We start from the raw sequence: 24288 nt of genomic DNA on the forward strand, positions 1-24288 counted from the left end.
ACTGGCGCCTGCAGAGGATACTTGGTACCATAACAGAGGACAGAACAAATTGATCAACAACCCCAGCAAAGAGTTCGCAGTGAATACCTGGGCAAGTGGAGACTCTAAGGTGGACTATGTCAGCCAGTGGAGTCTCGAGAGATTTCATCACAATTGGAGTGGAAAGATCAGCAACAATACAGAAATGTTGAACTGTCAAAGCCATTGAGCAGGACCCCTGGAGCATGCCCCACATTGGGGACCCTGGGATGGTTGGGAGGCTGGGTATGGCTTCTCCCCTTATCTTTCCCTTCCCCACAAGATACAGGAAGGAAAAAACAAAATGTCAAAGCAATGATGTCACCCACTTTCCTCTAGTCCTTGACCCTTCCCACCCTAATCAAATATGTAAAAATTATCAAAAATAAATAGTCCACCTTAGTGTTTTCACTTGCCCAGATTTTCACTGCCAACACTTGGCTGGGGTAGTTGATGAATTTGTTCTGTCCTCTGTTCTGGTACCAGGTGTTCTATGCAGGCTCCAATGTACTACCATATCCTCCATGTGCACCATGTTCACTGCTCTGTCTAAGCCACTGAGGAGGTTCAGCTTTGATACATGCATCTTCCTGGTTGGGGTTCTGAGTCCAGCAGTTCGATTAGGGTGATCCTATGTGAGCCACTGGATTCTGAAGATTTAATTGTTCTTGAAATGGCCAGATTGGCAGCAATTCAGAACAGCTGAACTATCAAAACCACTTAAGCAGTGCCCTTGGAGCATGCCCCACATTGAGGACCCTGGGATGGTTGGGAGGTTGGGTGTGGCTTCTCCCTTTGTCTCTCCCCTTCTCCCAAATACAGGAAGGAAAAAAGAGAATGTGGAAACAATGGTCTTACCCACTTTCCTGTAGCCCTTGACCCTTTGAGCCCTAATCAACTATGTAAAGATCATCAAAACTAAAAAAAAAAAAAAAAAAATCTTAAAAAATAAATAAAATTTATACAATTAAAAAAATAAATAAAATGTAAAAACCTTCAGATGGCTACAGAAATACAAATGATTAGCTCCAAATGATAAAATTTCAAGTAGCAGGTTTTATTATATTCTGTCCCCTGGATTCATATGCTACATAGCATTTAAATTTTTTTTTATTTAAAATTTTGAATTTCATGGTACAATTCTGCATAGTCTGGAATTCCCCTCCCCTCAATTCCCACCCTCCGACTGATTTTCCCCATATTGTCACAAAAGTACATTCCTTCATAAGGAGTTACAATTCCATCAGTCTGCTTTTTAAGTGTGCTCGAAAATTGCTGGTACAGACAATGTCAAATAGTCCATCGCTACATAGCATTTGGGCCAATTCCAAAGATTTTGGGTTGTTTTTACAAGGGTGATTAGTTGCTTTGAAAACTTAATTTTCTTCTCATTTAATTCCAAAAGACTCTATAATTGCAAGAAACTATCAGAGGAAAAACCATAGATCTTAAGACTCTCAAAGATGCTGCCGAAGACATCCAATTTAACCTCCTCTAATATTTTAAGTGGAATCCAGGAATTCATGTCCTGTACATGGAAAATGCCCATTCCTCCTTTTTCCAGGGGGTTTCATGTACGTCAGGGAAGAAAGTCACACACAATACACCCATAAATCAGGCAGAGTGAGTCTGGCCAAATGTCACGGGGCCTACAGCGGCTGGAGGCAAGCTGCCAGTGACAAACAGACTCCACCCAAGCCTGAGAAGGCCAAGCGGGGCTTCGACCTTGGCAACACATCTGGTCATTCTGTGGTTCAGAAGTGCAGAAAGTTACTGTTTCTTCAAGCCACTTTCCCCAGGAGAGATGGGTCAACTGGAGTAACAACCATGGGACCAGCAACTGCTGACCTTGCCCTGTCCCTCCTCTTCAACAGCCCAGCCTCGCTTGAAGATGCTGTGGCTTGTGGACAGCAACTGGTCACAAAGTCAGTGCCAGCAGCTAAATGTACAGCTCAGTGACTCCTGTGGCCAGACTCTTACTCAGACTTGGTCACTCTTTGTATCACAGATGGACAGACAGATCCAGTCAGCTGGGAAGCCACATGTGTTCTCAAGGCCTCTCATAAAAAGATGACTCAATGGTATTTTCAAAATGCTCCAACAACTTGGGGCAGGCGATTCTTTTAAAAGGCTGTGAGCCTTTAAGAGGCCCATTCACATCAAGAGTGAAAGATAAAAATCTGAACGGCAAGATGTCCCCTATTAGATAGTGAAGGGAAAACAAACAGTTGGCAATGCCCTGGGAACAGGTGCACTGCACACACCACTGTGCCCCTTCCAGGGCGCATTCCAGCACCAGCAAATACACACAGTCCCTAGCTCCTTTCCATGCAGCAATTCCAGTTCTAGAACAGAGACATAGACAGCGCCATCTGCCAGATTGCTTCCCAAATGCCCACAACTGCAGAGGCTGGGGCCAGACCAAAAAGCCAGGAGCCTGGATCTTAATCCTGGTCTCCCACATGAGTGGCAGCAATTCAAGCACTTGAGCCATCACTGCTGCCTCCTGGAGCATACACGAGCGGGAAGCTGGAATTGGAAGCAGTGCTCTGACAAGAACCTAGACAGTCCGGGCCCGGCACCAAGGCCTAGTGACTAAAGTTCTTGCCTTGAACGCGCCAGCATCCCATGTGGATGTCGGTTCTAATCCTGGAGGCTCCGCTTCCCATCATGCTCCCTGCTTGCGGCCTGGGAAAGCAGTCGAGGACGGCCCAAAGCCTTGGGACCCGGCACTCGCGTGGAAGACCCGCAAGAGGCTCTGGACTCCTGGCTTTGGACTGGCTGAGATCTAGTCATTGCGGCCATTTGGGGAGTGAATCATTGGATGGAAGATCTTCCTCTCTGTCTCTTCTCCTCTCTGTACATCTGACTTTCCAATAAAAATAAATAAATCTTAAAAAAAAAAAAAAAGAAGAACCTAGACATTCCAATAATGGATGTAGGCATTCCAGGTTGTGTCTTGATCTCAAACATTGGGCCCAAGACCTGCCCTTACATTTGCGTATTTTTCTCCTTACTAGTCCCCATTTATCTATTTTTTTGAATTATGAAAATAAAGCCTGCATATACTGTTTTGAAATATATATGTACTGTAGAACACCTAAGCTAAACTAATTCATATGTGCGTGACTGCATGTATATACATTTTTAACAAGGAGAATACTTGTTTATTCTCAGGGTTAGATGTTTAGCCTGGTGCTTAAGAAGTTAGTTACCGCCCAAATCTTGGGCCCTACCACCCATATAGGACACTCAAATGGAGTTCCTGGCTTCTGACTTCACCCTGACCTCAGCCATGGCTGTTGTGGCCATTTGGGGAGTGAACCAGAGGGAAGATCTCTGTCAGGCCCAGTGCAATGGCTCAATTGATTAATCCTCTCCCTTCCAAGCACTGGGATCCCATACAGGTGCCAGTTTGGGTTCCAACTGCCTTACTTCCCATCCAGTTCCCTGGTTGTGGCCTGGGAAAGTAGTAGAGGACGTCCCAAGTCCTTGGGACCCTGTACCTGTTTGTGAGACTGGAAAGAAGCTTCTGGCTTTGGATCAGATCAGCTCTGGCTATTGCAGCCATTTGGGAAGTGAACCAGCAGGTAGAAGATCTGTCTCTGTAAAATCTGCTTTTCCGATAAAAATAAATAAATCTAAAAAAAAAAACAAAACCTGTCTCTCTATATATATATACATAGCTAGTGAAGACATTCATTTTCTACATTCCCAGCCCCACTCTGACTCCAGCTTCCTGCTGGTGCTGAGCCTGGGAGGTAGCAGTGACAGCTCAAGGAATTGGGTTCCTACCTTCATGAGGGAAGACCTGGATCGAGTTCCTTGCTCCTGGCATCAGCCCCACTTGGGTACTTGTTGAGGGCATTTGGGAAATGAACCAGGGAATAGGAGCACTCATTTTCTCTGTGGCTCAAATAAGTAAGTAATTTTTAACAACTCTCCTCTAAGCAATTTCCAGGTATACTGGCATATCATTGTGCAAACTGTATTTACCTGCACTAAAGTTGCAAAACTGACTATTCACTGTGGCACTGTCTGTGCTGGTAGATTAGGAGCAGCTGGAATTTCATGCATCAGAAGCACATCACTCTGGCACTGCTGTAGGATGAGGATAAGAGGGAGGCTGTTCCCAAGCAGTCACCTGGCCAAGCTCCAAGATTCACTGCAAACAGAAAACCATGGTGTGGGGCAGTGCAGTCCCCCACAGCCGCAGGTGTGTGTGCATGTAGCTGCACTCACAAATAGCCCAAGAGGAGGTGCAGAGACAGCTGATGGGGTTTATGCGAGCATAGGAACCGGGGCATGTGGACAGGACAGGTGTTCATGACTAGTTGGCCTTTTGTAAGTTGACCTTTTTTCTCCTGTACACTCACAAACCACATAGTCCAGGGTCAGGACTGAAGAACACATCAGAAAGGAAGGGAACATGCTGAATTTCATGTGTGTCCTATGCTTTGCAACATGGTGTGTATTCCAACAGGAGGTGGTTTTGAGGAGCAGACTGAAAGAGCCCAGGAGAAGTGGGGCTGGGGGAGTTTCTTAAGGAAACTGCATCATGTTATATCCCTCAACTACAAGGGGGAGGTAGATGGTGCAAAGAATCAACAAAGTGTCAAGAGCAGGTCCTTTGCCACAGGGCACACCTCTACTGGCCACTAAGTTTCCCCAACTCCAGCCTTGCCTGTACTCTCATGGCTTTCCATGGTTCTAGGTCAAGTCCAGGCACTTCATTTCTACCTCTGCCATCCTTCTGGTGCCCAGAAGAGTAAGCCCTGGACTGCCTGGGTCTCGGGACTCTGCCCCTGTCTCCTGTCCTACAGGACATGCCAGAGCTGGCCCCACGATCTTGGTTACTCCATCCTGGGACTACCCAAGTTCTAGATTACAAGTAGCTGCCATCTTCACAATTATGAATCATAACCTGCACCGGATGGTCTGCACATGTCCCCTGTCAAGGCAGCATTGGATGACACCCCCGTTCCTTCACAGAAGTACAACTAGAGATCTACAGGGCCTCTCCTTCACCATCTTTCTCTCTGTGTTCAGGACTTGCAGAAATCCCTGCCATTCCCAGTATCCCCACAACCACGGGTCCATGTCAGGTATACAAAACCTAAATTACATCCCCATTGTGGATTTCACAACCAATACCTGCAGAACACCTGGACTGGCGGACCATTCACAAAATCCAACTTTGTAAGTCAAAGTCCTTTCCTATCCATTTTATGAAGGGGGAGACAGTAACTTGATTGGCCACCTGGCTAGTGCAAAGTGGGAGAACCTGGGAAATGCAAAAATGTCCTCAGCCTGCAGTTCTCTGCCTGTGCTGCTCCTCCCTGGCCAGAATTCCGTGTGGGCATCCCTGTGCTGTGGCCTGTATAACTGCCAGCAGTAGAGGGGTTTCCCACACACAATAAAGGGAATGAGGTTGAGAAAATGAAATGGAGGCTGCTAAACACTGTAGGTACACATAAGAAACTTTAAACACAACTCGTTCTTATTTGCGCTACAGGGTCTGAAAATTGCTTCCCTAGAGGTCTAGGCTGGGGTGAGGCTGCAGGCAGAGGACAGTAGCCAAACCATGGCTCCCTCCCCTACAAAGGCCTCTGACGTCAGTGGGCACTGGGGACACCTGTGGGGCAGTCACTTCTGCTTCCACTGAGGCTCCCCCCTAGTGCCAGTGGGGAGAGCCACAACTGCTGTCCCCATCCCTCTCACTGGCTCCTCCCCTGGGAAACAGGCTGGATGCAGCTCAAGTTTGCTGTGCTGGGTTTCTGAGTTTGTCATCACCCTTCTGTTCACTTGGTCTAGGGTGGTGGAAAGGAAAGCTGGGAGCAGAGGCTCAGTATGACCCAGATTTCTCTAGGGTCTGGTCCCTGCAGTAGGACCCTGGATAGGCGGTGTTGGGGCCTGGCCTGGTGCCCAAAACCAGAGGTCAGGAGGCAGCTTCTTTCGCCCATATGGGATCCCGGTGTGTTCAAGGCGAGAACTTTGGCCGCTAGGCCACGCCGCCGGGCCCAGGAGGCAGCTTCTTAACAAGTTCCCCTGTAGAGCTCCTACTTAAGGCCTGCACACATGGTTCACAGTCCTGTGGACTCAGGGGCAGAGGGAGAGGGGACCACACAAAAAGACATGGATACGGTAGCCCCATACCAAGGGAGAAGAAAACCAAGCTGACAGAATAATAGAGCACTGTGGTCCCAGGGCAGTCTTGCTCTAGCCCAGTTCAAGACCCCCAGAGGTTCTCACAGTGATAATACTGGGTAACCAGAAGGTTCACAACGATTAGCCTTCGAGGGCTTCTTGTTCCTCTCAGGACACAACCGGCATGCTGCCCCAAGACCCCTAGCTCTGCCTGCAGGCCCAGACTGCAGCACCTTTTGCACCCCAAATCTTCCAGGTCTGATGCACCCTGGCATTGGTTGTGAGCTCCTTCTCCAGGAGGGATGCCTTCCCTAGCTCTCTGCCAACCCGAGCATCATCTCCTCAGAGGTCCTCCCGAGTGGAGGAGCAGCTGCTGCTGTGGGACCAGCCACCATATTGCTTGCTGTGGGATATGGTCACCATGCTGTAGCTTGTGCTTGCTCTTTAGGCTCCGTGAGGGCAAACTCGGGGGTGATCTTGCTGTTTGTCACCCTTCAACACCTGGTCCCTGTCACCAAGTGCTTAAGAAGTTGACCGTCAACCCCCAGCTGACATTGAACCCAAGAGCACCTCCTCACCTCTCCGCTGTCCTTGAATGCAAAGTGGTGCAGTGTCTTTCCTGAATTTCACACCTTCAATGACTTCTAAGCAGATGTCCCTCTCCTCCTCCCTGACTTCAGTTTTGCTTGTTTTTGCTTTCTGTTTTTTATTAAAAAGTCTAGGTTTTAAGTGTATCTTTCTCCTGATCCATTACACAGTTAAAATATTAACAGAAGCTAAAAATAGCTGCCGGGGCCTGGCCAACACCATCTGCGAGGACCTCCTTGCCTTAGACGAGGCACAGCTTCACCCATGGTGTGGAATTTCCCGTGGCACTGGCGGAAAAGGAGTCCGGGATGTGTTTGTCAGCAAACTTCCCTGAGACAAAAAGCAGCCAGGATTTCCTGATAGCAGCTCAAGCAGCCAGTGGGGTCCAACACCTCTCAACCTGGCCTCAGCCTAGCCTTAGCACTGGCTAGGGAATATGGTTGGTCAACACTTCACCAGGGGCAGTCCCGGATCCTCAGTAGTGGGCAGTGGGGGAATGGAATATCAACTCTGAACCACGCATGGTGGCAATCACTGGCTAACATCTCCATACGAAAACAGCTTTGGGGCCTCAGCTGTCCTCTACAGCATCCACTACCGCACCCCTTGGTAACCCATGCAATCCTGATGAAACCCAGTTTCCTGTCTTGTGCCTCTCACCATGTACCTACATTTCAGCCACCTGGACCTAAAGCGCCCCAAGCGCCCATCCTTCTTGGTTCTTGCATGCACTCTAATGTCTACAGGAGGGAACAGCCGTGGTAATCTCTTCTGAGACTAGGTGCCAGGTCAACACTGATTAAGAGTGTCACATCATCATCTTCCTCAGCCATAAGTCAGAATGAAGTATTGATAAGACAATATAGACAACTCTTTGAGGAACTTCATCTCTCTTGTGTCTGACTTCTTTCATAACACATCTTTTAAAAGCTAATCAGCTATAGAAATGACATACGCAGAAAAAAGGCAGAAACAATTATACAAAAACAGCAGGTTCAACTCCTGAATAGGAAACTATTTTAACTAACTTGACTGAGGAGAAAAATGAATGCAAGCAGAAGACAAAACTCAACCCCCAGGAACTCTGACCTCCAACAGTATTACAATAATGCTGATGGTAGTAACAGCTAAGGTTCACTGAGCACTTATTTTGTGCTAAGCTGGGTACTATTTTATACTTATTTATTTGAAGGGTGGAATATTCAAGATAAGAGAGAAAAACAGGGCCTGACAAGAGAGAGCTTAATGGCTAAAGTCCTCACTTCGCAGGTGTCAGGATCCCATATGGGTGCCAGTTCTAATCCCGGCAGCCCTGCTTCCCATCCTGCTCCCTGCTTGTGGCCTGAGAAAGCAGTCAAGGAGGGCCCAAAGCCTTGGGACCCCGCACCTGTGTGGGAGACCTGGAGGAGGCTCCGGGCTCCTGGCTTCAGATCGGCACAGCTTTGGCCATTGTGGCCATTTGGGGAGTGAGTCATTGGATGGAAGATCTTCCTGTCTGTCTCTTCTCCTCTCTGTATATCTGACTTTCCAATAAAAATAAATAAATCTTTTTAAAAAGAGAGAGAGAAAGAGAAAGAGAAAGAGAGAAAATGAGATTTTCCCTCTGCTGGTTCATTTCCCAAATGGTTGCAACAGCCTCGTTTGGGTCAGGCAGAAGCCAGGAGCTGTGAACTCCCTTTGGGTCTCTGATAGGGGTTCAGGGGCACAAGCACTTGGGCCATCTTCTGCTGCTTTTCCAAGCCATTAGCGGTGAACTGGATCAGAAGCGGAGCTCCTGGATCCCAAACAATGCTCTTGTATAGCTGACATGCTGGCACTGCAGCTATAGCTTGCCTCACTACATCCCAACACCAGCTCCCATTTTCTAAGTATTAACTTATTTATCACAAACCCTCTTCAGTAGGTACTATTATTGGTCCTCTCCCTGTTACAGCCAGAATTACAACACTGCAAGGCCACAAGATTTGTAAAAAGTTGAGCTGAACTTGAACCCAGCCCATCTATTCCACTCCATGTCTTTCCATTGATGACACAGTATGGTCTCCCAGGGCTTCAATCCCTGACTGGGCCAAGAGTGATTTGTTCATACAGAGTAGTAAAGATTGTAGAAATGACCTCAGAGATACAGATGGGCAGGAATTCAAGTCCACAGGTGCACATTTGATTCTTGAGAAGTGTTTAAGTGTCATCAGAAACATCAGGTAAGGGCCTGGTGTGGTAGCTTAGTGGCTAAAGTCCTCACCTTGCATGTGTCAGGATCCTATATGGGCACCAGTTCTAATCCCAGCTGCTCCACTTAGAAAAGCAGTAGAAAAGCAGTAGAGGATGGCTCAAAGCTCTGGGACCTCTTACCTACATAGGAGACCTGAACGAGGCTCCAGGCTTCAGATTGGCTCAGCTCCAGTCATTGTGGCCACTTAGGGAGTGAACCAGCGGATAGAAGATTTTTCTCTCTGCCTCTCCTCTCTATGTAAATCTTTCTAATAAATAAATAAATAAATAAATCTTTAAAGGAAAAAAATAAAAATGGTAAGCCCTTGACCTGGGCTTGTTCCACAAAGCCTAGCTCCTTCGCCTGTAGGGTCTCAGCTGAAAGGTCACCTCCACAGGCCAGCTCGCTTTTCCAGCGGGTGGCAAGCCACGTCATGGGCTCCTCGTCAAATTCAGCATCATATCTGCTTCCTCTCTGGTATTCACCATGTGCGATGAGGAAAATCACATACTTGCTTCCCCCCACCCCCCACCGGCTTTTCCCTTTGCTAAGGGAAGTGGCTTCGTATGTTTGGTTGGCTTGTTGAGTCCCTGCTCAAGGAACCCATCTGTGTTCAGGTGACAGCATTCCCAGGCAACACATGGTGCAGCAAGTCCAGGACAGTGAAGGCCCCTTGCTCCCCTGCACATTCCCAGCTCCTACCTGGAGGCCTGGCTCCCAGGAGCTCATTCCCTATTGACTGAACTTGTCCATGGCTGCAAACAACCTGGATGGAAGTTTGTAGCTCCTACTGCTGTGTCTCAAGGCTCAGCTTTGGGTCCTACCTGCTCCACTGCTGCATCCTAAGGAGAAAATACAAGAGTATGGTGATGAAGTCCCTGGAGACCTACAGCTGGGAAGCGGCAATGGACTGAGAGAGGAGGTATGAGGGCTTTAAACTGCTATCAGGTCAAAAGACCAAGAAATGAAGTGAACTGCTGGGAATGGCGAGTCAGTGTTAGGAGCAGCACCTTGGAGAAAGGCTGTGGGTCCAACATGATGCAGTGACCACAGAGTGCAGTGCTGTGGATAAGCTGGCCTAGTTGTGGGAAGTACCTGTAATGGCATGGTGACCAGAATGGGAGTATGGCCAGTGCTGCTTTATAATTTGCCCTACTCTTTAATTTTATTATTATCTCCTATTTTTTTTGGTAATACTGTCAGGGCAAATCCTTGGTGTATTTGTACCCAGCGGCACGAAAGAGGCCCCTCTTGAGAAAATTGAGAGATTCAGTGCTGATGCCCAGAACCTCTGGTTGCATGTTGGCCTCCAGCTCCTGGCCTGCCCCAGGACCTGTCAACCACCCATGGCTCTGCGTAGGCTTCCTCCAGGGTCTCTGTGGGCCAGAACCTGCTAATGAAGCACTCCAGGTCTCTTCTGTCCAGTAGGAGAAAACCCACATTGTGTATGTGTGACTGAGTGTTTTCCTCGAGTCCTTCTTGCGGCTAAGGCCCGAGAGGGGAAGTCATTCTTATCTAGACATCTCTCTCTGTTCTCTCTCCTTTCCTGGGTAGCCTTTAAAATCCGGTCTTTTGTCTCTAAAGTTCATACAACTTGTCAAGTAGCTGTGGCTGCACTTCCCTGATTACAGGCTGTTTTCGTCTTTCCTATCTTTTCCTGCACCCTTATTTATCACAGCTTGCTTCCCTACTCAGTCGGTTCTTTTGTGATGTTATGTTTGGGTGCCTCGGCCGTGCTGTGCCAGTGGGTTTCATCACAGCCTGCATATCCTGAGCTGGCAGGAATCACACATCTTTCCTATTCTTGAGGGCTTTATTTAACATGGCCAAGTCTAGGAGGCCTTAAAGATGCTTGCATGTGGCTGCTGAAAGGTCAATCAATGACTGAAGCTTCTGTCGTGGTCTGTTACTTGCTAGACCCTCCCTGTTTAGTATCCTCTTGCTTATTGCTTTTGTTTGGTTCTTTCATCATCACTGTCTTGTCAGTTCCATGCTCCAACTTAGAATGAATGGGCTGGGACAAGGACTTAGACATCAGGAAAACACATCCTCAGATTTCCACCTGATAAACTGTCAATGCAGGGAGAATATGCGGATGCAGTGAGAAGTGGACACCTACGGCCTCTTTCTTCTAGAGCTACTCAAAATTTAAGAGGAAAAAAATGTTTCCGATACCACAGTCAAGTCTACTGAGAGCTACACAAAATCTCCTACTCTCAGCTAACTGCAGAAATAATTAGTTTTGGCTAACACAGCCCCTCCAGAATGCTACCACGCCAGGTAGATGGACAGGTCCATCTGCTACTACACCAGAATTTTTAAAAGCATTATCTTCCTTGGGTGGGGACTTTTGTGATGGCAGCCACATCCCAGAGACGTGTCCCAGATAGCTGAGAACACAGAGATGCTTACACCAAGTCCTAAGATAAATCCCAGGTTTCATCTACATCCAGTGTGGCATAAGCAATAGTTCTGGAAGCAAATGGTTCAGGGGCTGGAACAGGAGGTAGGAAATGAAAATAAGGATGTGTGAGGAGACGAATGATGTTCTCTTTTCTCACCACGTGTCAAAACCCTGGCCGCCGTTATCAATGCAGCACAAAGAGCCCTCCAAGGAATGGCTCAGCTGAGGTTTCACCTGCCTGCTTCAGCAAGACAAGTTAGAAAAAATCACAAGTAAAACGTCCTTCTATTGGCCAATAAGACACAAGAAAAAGATCTAGAGGCATTTGTAGGACTTGCAGCTAGCCATTCCTTGATTAGAATATTATTACAAACTCATCAGAACATTTGCATTCCTGCCTGATGGGAAGTCAACATTTTATATTGCCGAATAATGAAACTGACATCTTTTTTTTTTTCTGTTCATTATAATAAATTTGAAGGAGCACTTGAAGGATAACAGGTGTCCATGTGTAGCGTGGAGCATACTAAAAATCACTCCCAAACCAACTCACACATGTGGCTCCTGATGTGGACCCTCAGCTGACAGGGCCTTCCCTAGAATGCTGATGCAGCACTCGCTGAAGCCCTCAGTGCTCCAACGCAAGGAAAGGGGGCAGGGAATGCAGCCCTGACCACACAGTTGCTCTCAGAGTCTGCTGACGGGGCAGGCTGAGCTAAGGCACAGTATATCTGCCACAGGTCACTCCAAATACCCACGTGGGTTGGCCATGGAGTGCTTCTAACAGCATAGACTGTAAATGTCGGGTGGTTCCTGTGGTCCCTGAGTGACTAGCTCCTGGATCCAGGCTTTGCCTATCTCCACTGGATCCTCAGCGAGGAAGCACAGCATGGAACTGCTCACCCATTACTGGTCTGGCCTCAAGCTGATGGGAGAACTCTGTTTCATGGGGTGCGAGGGTCTCCCTGGGGTGCTCAGCAGTCACCTCACACCCTCTTCCTTCCCACCCGCCTCTCTAGTGACACCACCTACCCTGCTTGGTCTATATGGTCGCCATAGAGACTAGAGGTTTGGGCCATCAGGAGTACTGGGACGTTTTCACAGTTCTCACCAGGCCCTGCTTTTCTGGAGATGTGTTAGAGACTGGGAGACCCAGGCCTGGCTTTTGGAGGCCCATGATAGTTTAGGTTTAAGTGGGATAATAAATGTTAAACAATTAGCACAGCATAGACACAGAGCAGGGACACTCAGTACTTGAGACTATTACACTACTATCAATCCACATCTCTGTGTGAAAGGGGAACCGGGGTGGGGTTAATCCATCAGCTGCACTGTGGCCAAGACAGAGGCAGGAGGATGGTAAAGTCCTCAGGGGACATCTTAGATGTCTATGGGGCCACCTAGTCTCTCATGCAGGGTTGATGCTGATTCCTGGCGAGGCGGAGCTGGAGAGAAGCACTGAGGAGAGCAACAGCAACCAGAGAGCAGGTGGTACTGCAGGCAGCAGTTTAAGGTGGAGTAGCTTTCAATTATGGTGTATTTGTTGCAGTAGAGTGTCAGCTGACTCTAGCCACCAGCTTTGTGTTTAATGTCATGTGGCTGCCAGCCTGGGGAAGCTGCTGTGGCCTACAGAGCTGCCACACTGCAGCTTTCGGTGCCTTGCTGGCAGTTGTTTTGTCCCTCGGAGCAGTAGGGACTGGCAGACTGACTGGAACTATACGTGCTATTTCTGTGCATAGGATGTGAGCAAGTACATGCCACAGTAAGTCACGCCAGGATATGAGTCAGAATCTACTATAGAGCACTAGGACGAACCCATCTTCAAAGCATGCTGAAGGCATTATGTCATACTGCAACCCGATTCAACAGGAGCTATGACTGATACAAATACTAAGCAAAAGAAAAGGCCAAAGAATGTGGCCAATTAGGATTAGCCTGACGAAAAGAAATAGATACTGTGGGATCCAAACTCCAGAGGTCTTAAAATTAAAGATAAAAAGAGGCCTGGATGGTAGCCTAGTGGCTAAAGTCCTTGCCTTACATGTGCCTGGATCCCATATGGACATCATTTTGTACCCTGGCTGTTCCACTTCCCATCCAGCTCCCCCGCTTGTGGCATGGAAAAACAGTAGAGGATGGCCCAAAGCCTTGGGACCCTGTATCCACACGGGAGACCTGGAGGAGGTTCCTGGCTCTGGATTGGCTCAGCCATTGCAGCCACTTGGGGAATGAACCCTGAAGATAGAAGTTCTTTCTCTCTCCTTCTCTGTAAATCTGCCTCTCCAATAAAAATAAATAAATCTTTAAAAAAGAGAGAGAGAGAGAGATAAAAAGAACATTCATCAGAACCGTATCATTTTCTAGCACACTTAAAGATAAAAGGAGTGAAATAATATGGACAACTCAGAAAAGCTGTACAATATGACTAGTTTCAGACCAGTCAGCTTTGGCCATGCGACCATTTGAGAAATGAACCAGTAGATGAAAGATCTCTCTATTCTCCCTCTCCTTTTTCTCTGTAATTCTGCCTTTCCAATTAGAAAATATATATATATATCTTCTTTCCAATTAAAATATAAATATATATACATCTTCTAAAGAGAAAATAAAGTCTGTAAGGAGCCAGAAAAACCCATTCAGTGTGTTTGATGCAGTGAGACTTTCTTAGGCTTTCATTCATCTTTGAATCCTTTAAAACAAACATCCTTTGCTTTTGTAGCAGAGGATAAGACCAACAAAGATATCTATGACAGAATTAGCCTGGTTGTTTTCTATATAGCCTCCTTATATACCTATGGGTACTGCATCTGCAGATTCAACCAACCAAGGAGAGAAAATATTTGGGCAAAACCACTGTGCATATCAAACATGTCCAGAATTGCCTTCCTGCCATTATTCCTTAAACCATGTAAATGGGTGTCAGAGGGCATTGTACCAGATGCTGCACATTGTACTGGTTGCTGTAAGCCAGGGATGATTCAGGGTGTACAGTTGGATGTGTGCACATTAGACTCATGTACATTACTGGGCAGGAGAGCTGTGAGCATCTGTGGATTCTGGTACCTGACCAGGGTCTTGGAGATCCAACTTGGCCTGATGGCAAAGTCCCTCAGGGAAGCAGCGGAGTTCCCCCTCAGGATAGCCTCATGTGGTTAGTAGAGCAGGCACCTCTGCAGTGCCTTGAGAAAGCTGAGCTCATAGCACGAGAAGCCCTTCCTTCACCCTTGCCCCTGGACTCCTGCCTGGCTGTAACAATGCTCCTGCTTTCTGAGCTGAAGGCCAGGCCATTGGCACATGGTGGCCGTAACCATGATGATCCCAGACAGGTGCTGTGTGACCTTGGCAGGCCTGTACATCTCAGCAGGCCATGGCTTTGCCATTCAGGGACTGAAGGAGTGACAGCAGCCATTCATGTGCCCCACTGCCTCCTTCCCACCAAAGTCTTCCAGAACCCCCTCTGCATGTCAAGTACAAGGAGCCAGGGAGAACTGCTTGCCCTGCCTTGTGGTTGCAGGGCTCAATCCTCACTCTCCAGGAGCCAGACATTTCCTCTCTGTTAGAAAGCTGTGTCCAGGCCCTTGCCCTGCGGTCCCTGTCTCCAGCAGAACAGGGGAGATGATAGGTGCAGCTCTAGGATCACGCCTCAAGCCCCTGCCCTCTAGAGGCTGAAGCAACCCTTCAGCCCTGACCTTGTGGCTCAAGCACTTTTCCCTCTTCACAGGTCACTTGGGAGAGTTGCCCAGGTCCTCCTCCCCAGCCAGATCATCCCTTAGGTAATTCCTACTCTCCCCCCTGGTTCTTTCAGGGAGCTTCCCCAGCACCTCCAAGCAGACCAGGGCCCCAATCCCTGCACCTTGCTCTAGGGCCCACGTCTCTTAGAATCTATTCCAGCTCATCACCTGTTTTTCTGTGTGGTCACTGGGCCACTGCCTGCTTTCTTTACCAGAGTAGAGGTTTCTCCCTGGCAGGAGCTGCCTCCAGACAGATGCCCATTGAAGCCTTGCTGTGTGGGAAGGAGCTGCAGGTGCTCAGGGTTGGATGTGTGTGGGGACAAGGAAACCCAGGCTGTGGGAAGAGGCCTCTCTCTCTCCCTCTGAGCCCCTACCTCCTGTGTTTCTGTGGATCCTGGTGGCAGACAACAGAGTTGAAAGGCATTCAGAGGATGTGGCTAAGATCCAGAAAGTTTCACAGTTGAAAGAGCAGAGATTTTGATGTGCCGACCTCCAGTTTGCTCCAAGGCAGGGTGCCTGCAGCTGCCCAGGGACATGGGAAGACAGGATGGCAGGCTTTGCCAGAGATGACAGGGTTAACAGGGTGGGGTGGGCACTGACCTCGGCTGATGCGCTGCTTCTCCCCAGACAGGATGCCAGGGCTGTCGATAATGCTGATGCTCTTCAGGACCTGGTTGGGCAGCTGGGAACACATGAACCTGGAAGACACAGGTCAAGGTGAGGTCAGAAGCCAGGCCTGGCAGAGGCCTCTAACTGAGGACCCTTCCCAATGCCTCCCACATAGCAGGGACTTAGAGAAAGCTGACAGCAACCTCAGTGGAGCCACAGAGAATAGATGCCAGGCCGTGAGACAGGGATGGAGTGCACGCTGGCATCTGCATCTACCTACCGCCTGGCTCTGTACTATTAGTTTTTACCTGAGCTAACATTTCTTGGATACTTAAGTATTGCATGAACATCACCTCCTGTAAGAGCGTACGTGTCAAACCAACAAGGAAGAAATCACCATCACCCTGACAGAGGTTAGGTAACTTGCTAGAGTCACTCTAGTTTGCTAAAATCTAGGTCGGAAAGCCCATGAGCCTCCCCTCCCCTATGCCAGGCACCTGCGTCTTTCTGCATTCAGACATCTTACATGCTGTCAGGGCTCACGGTGGCACTGGAACTCTGTCTAGGCCTTGCCCTCTTGCCAGCCTGAATGCTGAAGGAGGTACCAGGCTCTGTTTCCATGCCCTAGGGAATCAACAAGCAGCCTCAGGCCCAAGGAGAAGCTGGCAGCTGTGGGCCACACCCCTGGTCTTCCAGGTACATAGGGGCCCTAAGAGAGCCAGATAAGAGGCTAGGATGGAAAAGAGCCTAGCTGAGCATCTCCAAGTCTCCAACCCACCTGGTACTATCCCTTCTGACCCCCATCCTGCCTGCTACAGTCCCAGTCAGCTGCCTCTGGCCCACAGAAGTATGGTAGGGTGGGAGGAAAACTCAGAACTGGAGAGCAGAAGACCTGAGCTTGAGTTCTCCTTGGCTTTGCCCAGGCACTGTCTAAGGGCTCCTAGGCTAGGGCCTGCTGATCCTCGTGTGTAAAGGAGATGTCTGGACAGGCACTGATGACGTCTTCTGTTGACTCTCACTGTGTAATTCTAAGCACAAGGAGGAAGTTCCCTCCCCTCCCCTGCAAAGGTCCCTGAAGACAGGCACCGTGTGCCGTAAATGGCTGCTTGCATACTCTGTACAAGCAGAAAGTTCAGAAATGCTTGGCACTAGCTCAGTTCTTCCCTTCAGTGCAAGTGGTAGGAACAGTCAGAAGGCAAGCGTGCCAGTAATTTGGGGTGGGGAGGCTGCCAACCTACAGAATGCACATGGCAGGGCACAGCTCAGGGGCACTCTCTGGTGGGCTGGGATGGCAGGCCTGAGCCCAAGATGCTATTATCCACACTTCCAGACAACTTTCTCTGAAGGTGCTCAGGACAAATTTTCACACATTATGTCTGGTAGTGTCAAAGACACAGGGAGAAGAGATATCCCAACCCTTGGGTCAGGAGGAAATGCAGAACAGAAAGCACTTGTGACATCTGGAGGCTATGCCTGACTGCATGGCTGGCTGAGGCCTGAGATCCAAATGACACTCAATATCTACAATGAAAAACTCCTAATGCTGGCAACAAGGAGTCAGGTATCATGTTGTGTTACAGGGGGTGAAGCCACTGCTTGTGATACTAACATTCCATATGAGTGCTGGTTTGAGTCCAAGCTCATCCACTTTTGATCCAGCTCTCTGCTAATGCACCTGGAAAGGCATAGAGCACCACCCGAGTCTCCCACATGGGTGGCAGGGGCCCAAGTACTTGGGCCGTCTTCTGATGCTTTCTCTGGTACATTGGCAGGGAGCTGGATTGACCCAAATCAGGCTTGTATGTGATACTGGTGCCACAGGCAGTGGTTTAACTTGGCCGTGCCACAGTGCCAGTCCCAGTGATTGACATTTTAAAAATCAGACTGTTAAAAGCCTCAGAAAGCACTCACAGTAGGCTTGGTGGTAAAAACAGGCACAAGCATTTGCTGACCTCTCACAGTATCAGACTTGCTGCATACATTTTCCATGTGTGTTCATTTTATCTTGACCTCCACCTTACAGGACGGAGATAAGGCAAGGCTCACTGAGTCCCACGCTGACCTAGCTGGCAGTTCCAGGTATAGGTTCCTAACTGCTATGCTGCTCCCAGTGTTGCCACAAACACTGCCAGGATCAGGAATGGGTGTAGGACAGCTCCCCGTGGCCCAGGAGCACACATAGCCCTGGAGCTCCTCACTGAGGCACCTGGGGCAGCTGGTTCCCTTCCATAGTGATGCATAGTAGACAGATATGGACTGGAGCCTGTCTCCCTTGTCACTGGCCCTGTGACACTGCACAGTCTCTGAGTGACCCTACCAGCTCCCAGGACTCCCAGGTTGATGCCAAGGTTCAGGTAAATCCAAGTTCACCACAGAGGGAACCCAGGGCCATTTCATAGCACCTTGCTGGACTCCAGCCCATATTACGATGGGAGTACACCCAGAGGACTGATGCATAATTTCCTAAACAGGAAAGCAAATAGACAAAAAATCTACCAAGATTCTGACAACTAAATCATAATAATTACTATGACCAGGCCTGATATGGTAGCCTAGCAGCTCAATTCCTCACCTTGAATGCTCTGGGATTCCAAATGGGCGCCGGGTCTAATCTCAACAGCCCTGTTTCCCATCCAGCTCCCTGCTTGTGGCTTGGGAAAGCAGTCAAGGACAGCCCAAAGCCTTGGGACCCTGCACTTGTGTGGGAGACCCGGAAGAGCCTCCTGGCTCCTGACATCAGATTGGCTCAGCACCGGCCATTGTGTCTGCTTGGGGAGTGAATCAGTGGATGGAAGATCTTCCTCTCTGTATATCCAACTACACAATAAAAATAAATAAATCTTAAAAAAAAAAAAAAAAGAATTTCTATGACTAGCAGCCTAACATCCTGTGCCCAGAAAGAAGTCATTGCACATCCAGATGATGCAAAAGTCCCTGGCTGGGGCCAGTGTTGTGATATATAGGTAAAGCAGTCACTTGAAACATTGGCACCACATATGGGTTCAAATCTGCTCCACTTCTGACCCAGCTCCCTGCTAATGTGCCTAGGAAAACAACAGAAAATGGTCCAAATACTTGGGCCCCTGCACCCATGTGAGAGACCCAGAAGCACCTGGCTCCTGGCTTGGGACAGGCCCAGCTCTAGCAGTGTGACCACTTGGGGAGTGAACCAGTCAATGGAAGATCTAACTCTGCCTTTCAAATAAATTTTTAAAAAAGTGAAAATTTTTGTAGCTACCTCTCCTATTAAGCTGTACAAAATGACCCCTTTTAGGGGTAAAATATGGTCTAAGATTGGCAATGCTTCAATCTACATCTGTATCTTTGTGAATCTTCCCTAATGGATATGGGACAAACCTTGTGCAATGTGCCAGCTGGGAAGGGACATCAAGCAACAGCCTGGGGAGGAAAGCTGGTTTTCTAGAACGTCAGGACCAGCAATGCACAGGCAGCTGCCAATCAAGAACAATGTTTTAACCACTGGAGCCACCATAATCCTGAGGTGAAAGATTGCTGGGAAAAGCTTCTGCAAGTTTACTTTGGATACATAAACCACAAAAAACATCCAGATCTTTGCTTGGATTGAAATGAAACAATTCTACTGGGGAATCAAAATCGATTCCTGCCATGAGTTCACTTTCCTTCATCAAAGCAGCCAAATTAGCTGGCCTGCCAGCAAGTGCCAGATTGATGCTATGTATCTGTAATGAGGCTGTTTGTTCTTTTCAAAGATGGATTTTCTATTTGATTGAAAAAGTTACAGAGAGAGAAGAGACAAGAGAGTTTGGGGTCTTCCATCTACTAGCTCACTCTCCAAATGGCTGTAGGTTGAAGCCAGGAGCCAGGAGCTGCTTCCGGGTCTCCCACATGAGTGAGCAGCCATTCACTGCTCCTTTCCCAGGCACATTAGCAGGGAGCTGGATCAGAAGTAGAGCATCTGGGATTTGAACTAGCATCCACATGGGAGGCTGGTGTCACAAGTGGAGGCTTAACTAGCTATATCACAACATTGGCCCTATGAGTCTATTTTAGAAAAGCTCCCCATGATAGGTATGTGTTATACAAAATTCAAGAACTACCACTGATTGCAACCTCAGAGAGTAATACATGGAATGCAAATCAAGAGCTATGCCTGTATATTCTCCAATGGCTAAACCCTGGCACTGGCTCTCTGGCACCATCATCAGGGTTTGCTCCTCCAGCAGAGATCTGGATGCACTGTCTACACTCCTCCAGTTCAGGAACAAACTTTGTAAGGTCAAGTCCTAGGACAAGGGCCTCAAGTGATTTTCCAATGAGAAACAGAGGCAAGGGAGAAATGAAATATCAAGCTTCTTGCATAGAAGACTGAAACCTACAACTGTACTTGATTGCAAAACAAAAAGTAAGCAGTTATCCTAGGTCGTAAAACTAAATGCATATATACACACACCATTTCAGCAAAGTAGACTGAAGGAGAAACATCACATCCACCTCTGAAGCAGACAGCAGGGGGAGGCCAGTCCCCAGTCCTCAGAACCTCTCAAAGTGAACTGGGCTCTCAGGTCTCGCCCAGGCCCCACAGGTCATGCCCACCTGCTGCTCTATGACAGGAAACTGCTTCCCAATAACAAACTCTGAGTGTCACCCACACTCAGGAGCTCCTGGATCATGCAAATCTGTCTGGTGGAGGCCAGGATGTGCCATTCAAGCTGTTGCCTTGGAACTCTTTCCATTCTGACTCCTGTAGAATTGTAGTCAGTCAACGCTGAGCTCTGGCATCTTGCCTCCATTTCCTTCTGATGGACACCCTCAAGCACTGGCCCAGAGAATTCAAATGTCAAAACTTCCTCTTTTGGTGAAAGAATATGAAACGTTTGCACAGTGTCACTTTGGGGGAGGGGGGCGGGAAGGGTGGGGAAGGAGGAACCTGTCTCCATTTCTCAAAAAAAAAAAAAAGCCTGGGTTGCTATCTTTGGGAGCAGGACGCAGGTGTTAGCTTGCAGGTGTCACTGGCTATGACCTGGGCATGTACTTAAAAGGCTGTCTGAGACGTCCTGGGAGGGGCAGAGGGTCCATCCAATGCCCTGTGGCCCTGTCCCAGTGAGATTCTGTGACTGTGGCGGGGGTGGGGGAGACGGGGTGGGGTGGGGAAGGGTTCCCAGAACACACCCTAGCTGCCTTCCTCCTTGGAGTTGGATTTTGACCCAGTTCTCAGGAAGTATGCTATGGGAGAGGAGGTTGGGGCCTTCAGTGCTAGCCTGAGGACATACACACCCTCAAGGATGCTGTGGTTACAGCCACGCCCCTGAGCACCCAGCAAGGATCCTCTCCAGCAACTTTTATGTGCCAAGCACTGCTCAGTCAGGCTGTTACCAACTGGGCACACAGCCACCCCGGCCCTCATACAGTTTCCAGGACAGAGGGGAGGCACAGACTCCTTGGCAGGTGCCCCACAAAGGTGCAGGAAGGCAGACAAGGGGTAAGGGGACTGGAAGTCTAGTCCTAGTCCTCAGCAAGTCACCTCTTTGCTTTCAGTCTTGGCAACCCCCAAAGTCAATGTGCCTGAAATTACCTAAGCCCTACCCAAGGTCGCAGTCCCCGCCATCTTCACCATCTCTGCTATAAGATCACATAAGGAACACCCTCAAAAAGAACAAGAGGCCACGAACAGAGATTCTCAGCCCACATACCACACCCCCTGGCAGGTCGGTGTAGTGGTCACCAGCAGGCCCGGGCTCTGATCCTTGCATGGCCACTTCTGGGCTGGATAACCAGGTATAAGTTAAATTAACTGCTCTACCCCTCAGCCCTCCTCTCTTCCCTGGGAACCTTATAGCAACTCCAGCATGCAGTTTCTGCAAAGAATTTAAAGCTAACGTATGGGTTAAGCTCAAAGCAGTTCTTAGCATGCAGGAAATATTCTATCACTATTTGCTCATTTTCTGTGCATTACTTGGAATTCCACTAACCCTGGATGACATGCTGTGTGGATTATTTTTTGGCAAGTTTCAAACTCTGAGATAATGTGCCTTCCCATGCAAAATAGCTCCTGAATACTTTTCTGTCTTTGTCTGCTATGTGTTTGGGTTTTGAAAGAAAAAAATTGCTAGGAAAGCAAGTTATGTGTCCAAATCAATGATTCTACTAACTACTCTTCCCCAGGCCACCCCCTGTGAATGGGACTCTGAAAAATTTGACAGCTTACTTCTGTTGATGCCTTTGTCTGGGTAGGGTGGGGTCATGGAGGGTAACGGCCCTTGGGATTTCAGAGCAGCCTGCCGCACACCCTGCGTCCTGTGTTTTCCGAAGCCTCCGGAACCTTCCAGGGCCAGCCCTGGGACAGGAAGTCTGCCTCTTGCCTGCCCTACTGAAGGAGCTCCTCCACCCACCACCTCTGCACTTTGGTTCCAGCCTAAGGGATGCAGGGAGCTGGCTGGGCTTCACGTTCCCCGCAAGCAGCAGCTGAATTCTCATAGTCTGGGCTAACATGAATGCCTCCCTTCCCTACCTAAAGCTGCAGAGCAAACTTGCCCTGGGAAGTGAATCCTACAGGTTGGATATAAGCTTCCAAGCAGTGGTCTGCAAATGACCGTGAGCCATGTGGTACAACCAGTCCTGCCATACCTTGCTTGATACCTTTATAGGGGGTCCCAGCCTCCCTGAAAGAAAAGCTCCTCAGGAGAATCCTCTGTGCTCAGCACCAGACAGTTTACCCAGCCTGACAATGCTGGCCCTTAAGCCAGCGTCCCTAGGGGAAGCCTGCTGGGCTTCCTGCTTTCACAGCACTGAGGAGTAAAACCTTGTGGGGAATTTTACCCATGTCACACCCAGCAGACCCTTTCTCTAGGAGACAAGAGACGAGGGATGGAGAAAAGCAGGAAGAACTGGACTCCGCTCCCTTAGAAGCCCCAGTCTGAGCACAGACTGCAGACTCGGCTCTTGGCTCTTTTCCTGAGCCACCTGCCTGGCCTACCTTTGTGTTCTCTCCATTAAACCACGTAGCCTTGTTCTCCTCAGTGTGAATGCCATGGCACCCTCTCAGATTCTGTCCGGAGAGGTGCCCATCTGTTCTGACAGATGCCTTATCCCATTCTACCTGCTCCCTTGCTCACCAGTGCTCTCTGTCTCGCATTCCAATTCCTTCCTGTATCAAGACAAGGGCCCATCCCACCCTTTTCTGTGAGCAGTGCCTTGCCCTGGGGGGAGGACCAGTCCTTGCTTTTGAAAACATCTGGAAGGGAGAAGTGCAGCCCAAGGCGCCTGCCCGTCAGCACTCCTGTTACTTCCTCTCCCTGCATGTGCTTCCTCCACTGCTCCCTGCCTCTGCCCCTTCACAACCCCCTCACCCAACACCACTCTAAAGAAGCAGGTGGGGCCCGGTTGGTATCCTGGTTGTTCCACTTCCCATCTAGCTCCCTGCTTGTGGCCTGGGAAAGCAATTGAGGATGGCCCAAGGTCTTGGGACCCTGCATCTGTGTGGGAGACCCAGAAGAAGCTCCTGGCTCCTGGCTTTGGATTCACTCAGCTCCAGCCAATGCAGTTACTTGAGGAGTGAACCAGTGGATGGAAGATCTTTTTCTTCCATCTTTTTCTTCTTTCTTTTTCTTCTTTTATTGGAATCTTTCCAATAAAAATAAACAAATATTAACAACAACAACAAAAAAGAAGAAGAAGAAGAAGCAGGTAGCAGGAAAGAAGGAATAGGAAAGGATGCCAGAAACAAGCAAAGAAGGGCCAGGAGTAGCAGGGAGGATGAGGAGAGGCAATGAGGCAGCTGCACTGCAGCCTGTTAAGGGGCAGTAGACTGTTCCCACTCCCATACAGATAAGAGTCCCTGGGAACTCTGAGAAACGTTACACACCCGACACAAGTAAAACAGGCCCCCAACTAAGCCACAACCTCAGCAAGCCCACAACTCCCTGCTGAGAGAAAATGGCCTCATCCTAACCTGATAAGCTTTCTGGATTAGGACTTCTATTCCCACTGCTCTGCACTAATGAAGAAGGAAGCAGCTCAAGGTGTAGCAGTGAGAAGCAAAAGGGATGGCCAGGGAGGTGAGGTGGCCTGACCTGGAGTCAACAGGCTAACCTCGGGGATCCCCTAAGCTGAGTTCTCAACTGCAGGTAGGCCCAGCATGCCTTGCCAGAGCTATGGCCATATGGCCACCACCTCACACTGCTGTCAAATTAGGTGGGAGGGTTGGTCTTGCTGTGGGAGACACAGGCTAAAGAACAAAACTGGGAAATGCATGCAGTTGATGAGGGACAAAACATGGACGCCAGCCTGGAGGCCACCTATAATCCACATGTGAAGTCCTGTCCTAACCTTGGCCCCAAACCTTGTCCCCCTTGCCAGGGCACCTCAGGGAATCCTGCCAGCCCTGTATCCAATAATACTGTACTGACAAAGCCCTGGGTTGGAAATTTCACAAGCTCTACATTCAGAGAAGCCAGCAAGATCCCAACAGAAGAGGGAGTAGCAAGGAGACATGGCGGCCAATATCCATATAGGAACTCCAATCTGAGTGCTGGGCCTTGGCTGAGATGCCCACCTGGCCCACCAGGGGCATCCTCACCATCACATCCCACTAACATGCT

At 48.9% G+C, this 24288-nt stretch overlaps 1 protein-coding gene across 1 annotated transcript in view; it reads right to left on the reverse strand.

Moving 5' to 3' along the window:
- EHD4 (EH domain containing 4) overlaps nt 1-24288 on the reverse strand; it is a 71877-nt gene that overhangs the window by 28117 nt on the left and 19472 nt on the right. Inside the window, exon 3 of the mRNA XM_040969988.1 lies at nt 15701-15798. Within this exon, the coding sequence (XP_040825922.1) occupies nt 15701-15798 (98 nt within the window). The remainder of the gene's footprint in view (nt 1-15700; nt 15799-24288) is intronic.

This window comes from Ochotona curzoniae, unplaced genomic scaffold (genome assembly GCF_017591425.1).
Source record: "Ochotona curzoniae isolate NIBS_2020 unplaced genomic scaffold, NIBS_Ocur_1.0 scaffold_4701, whole genome shotgun sequence".
Classification (NCBI taxonomy): Eukaryota; Metazoa; Chordata; class Mammalia; order Lagomorpha; family Ochotonidae; genus Ochotona; species Ochotona curzoniae.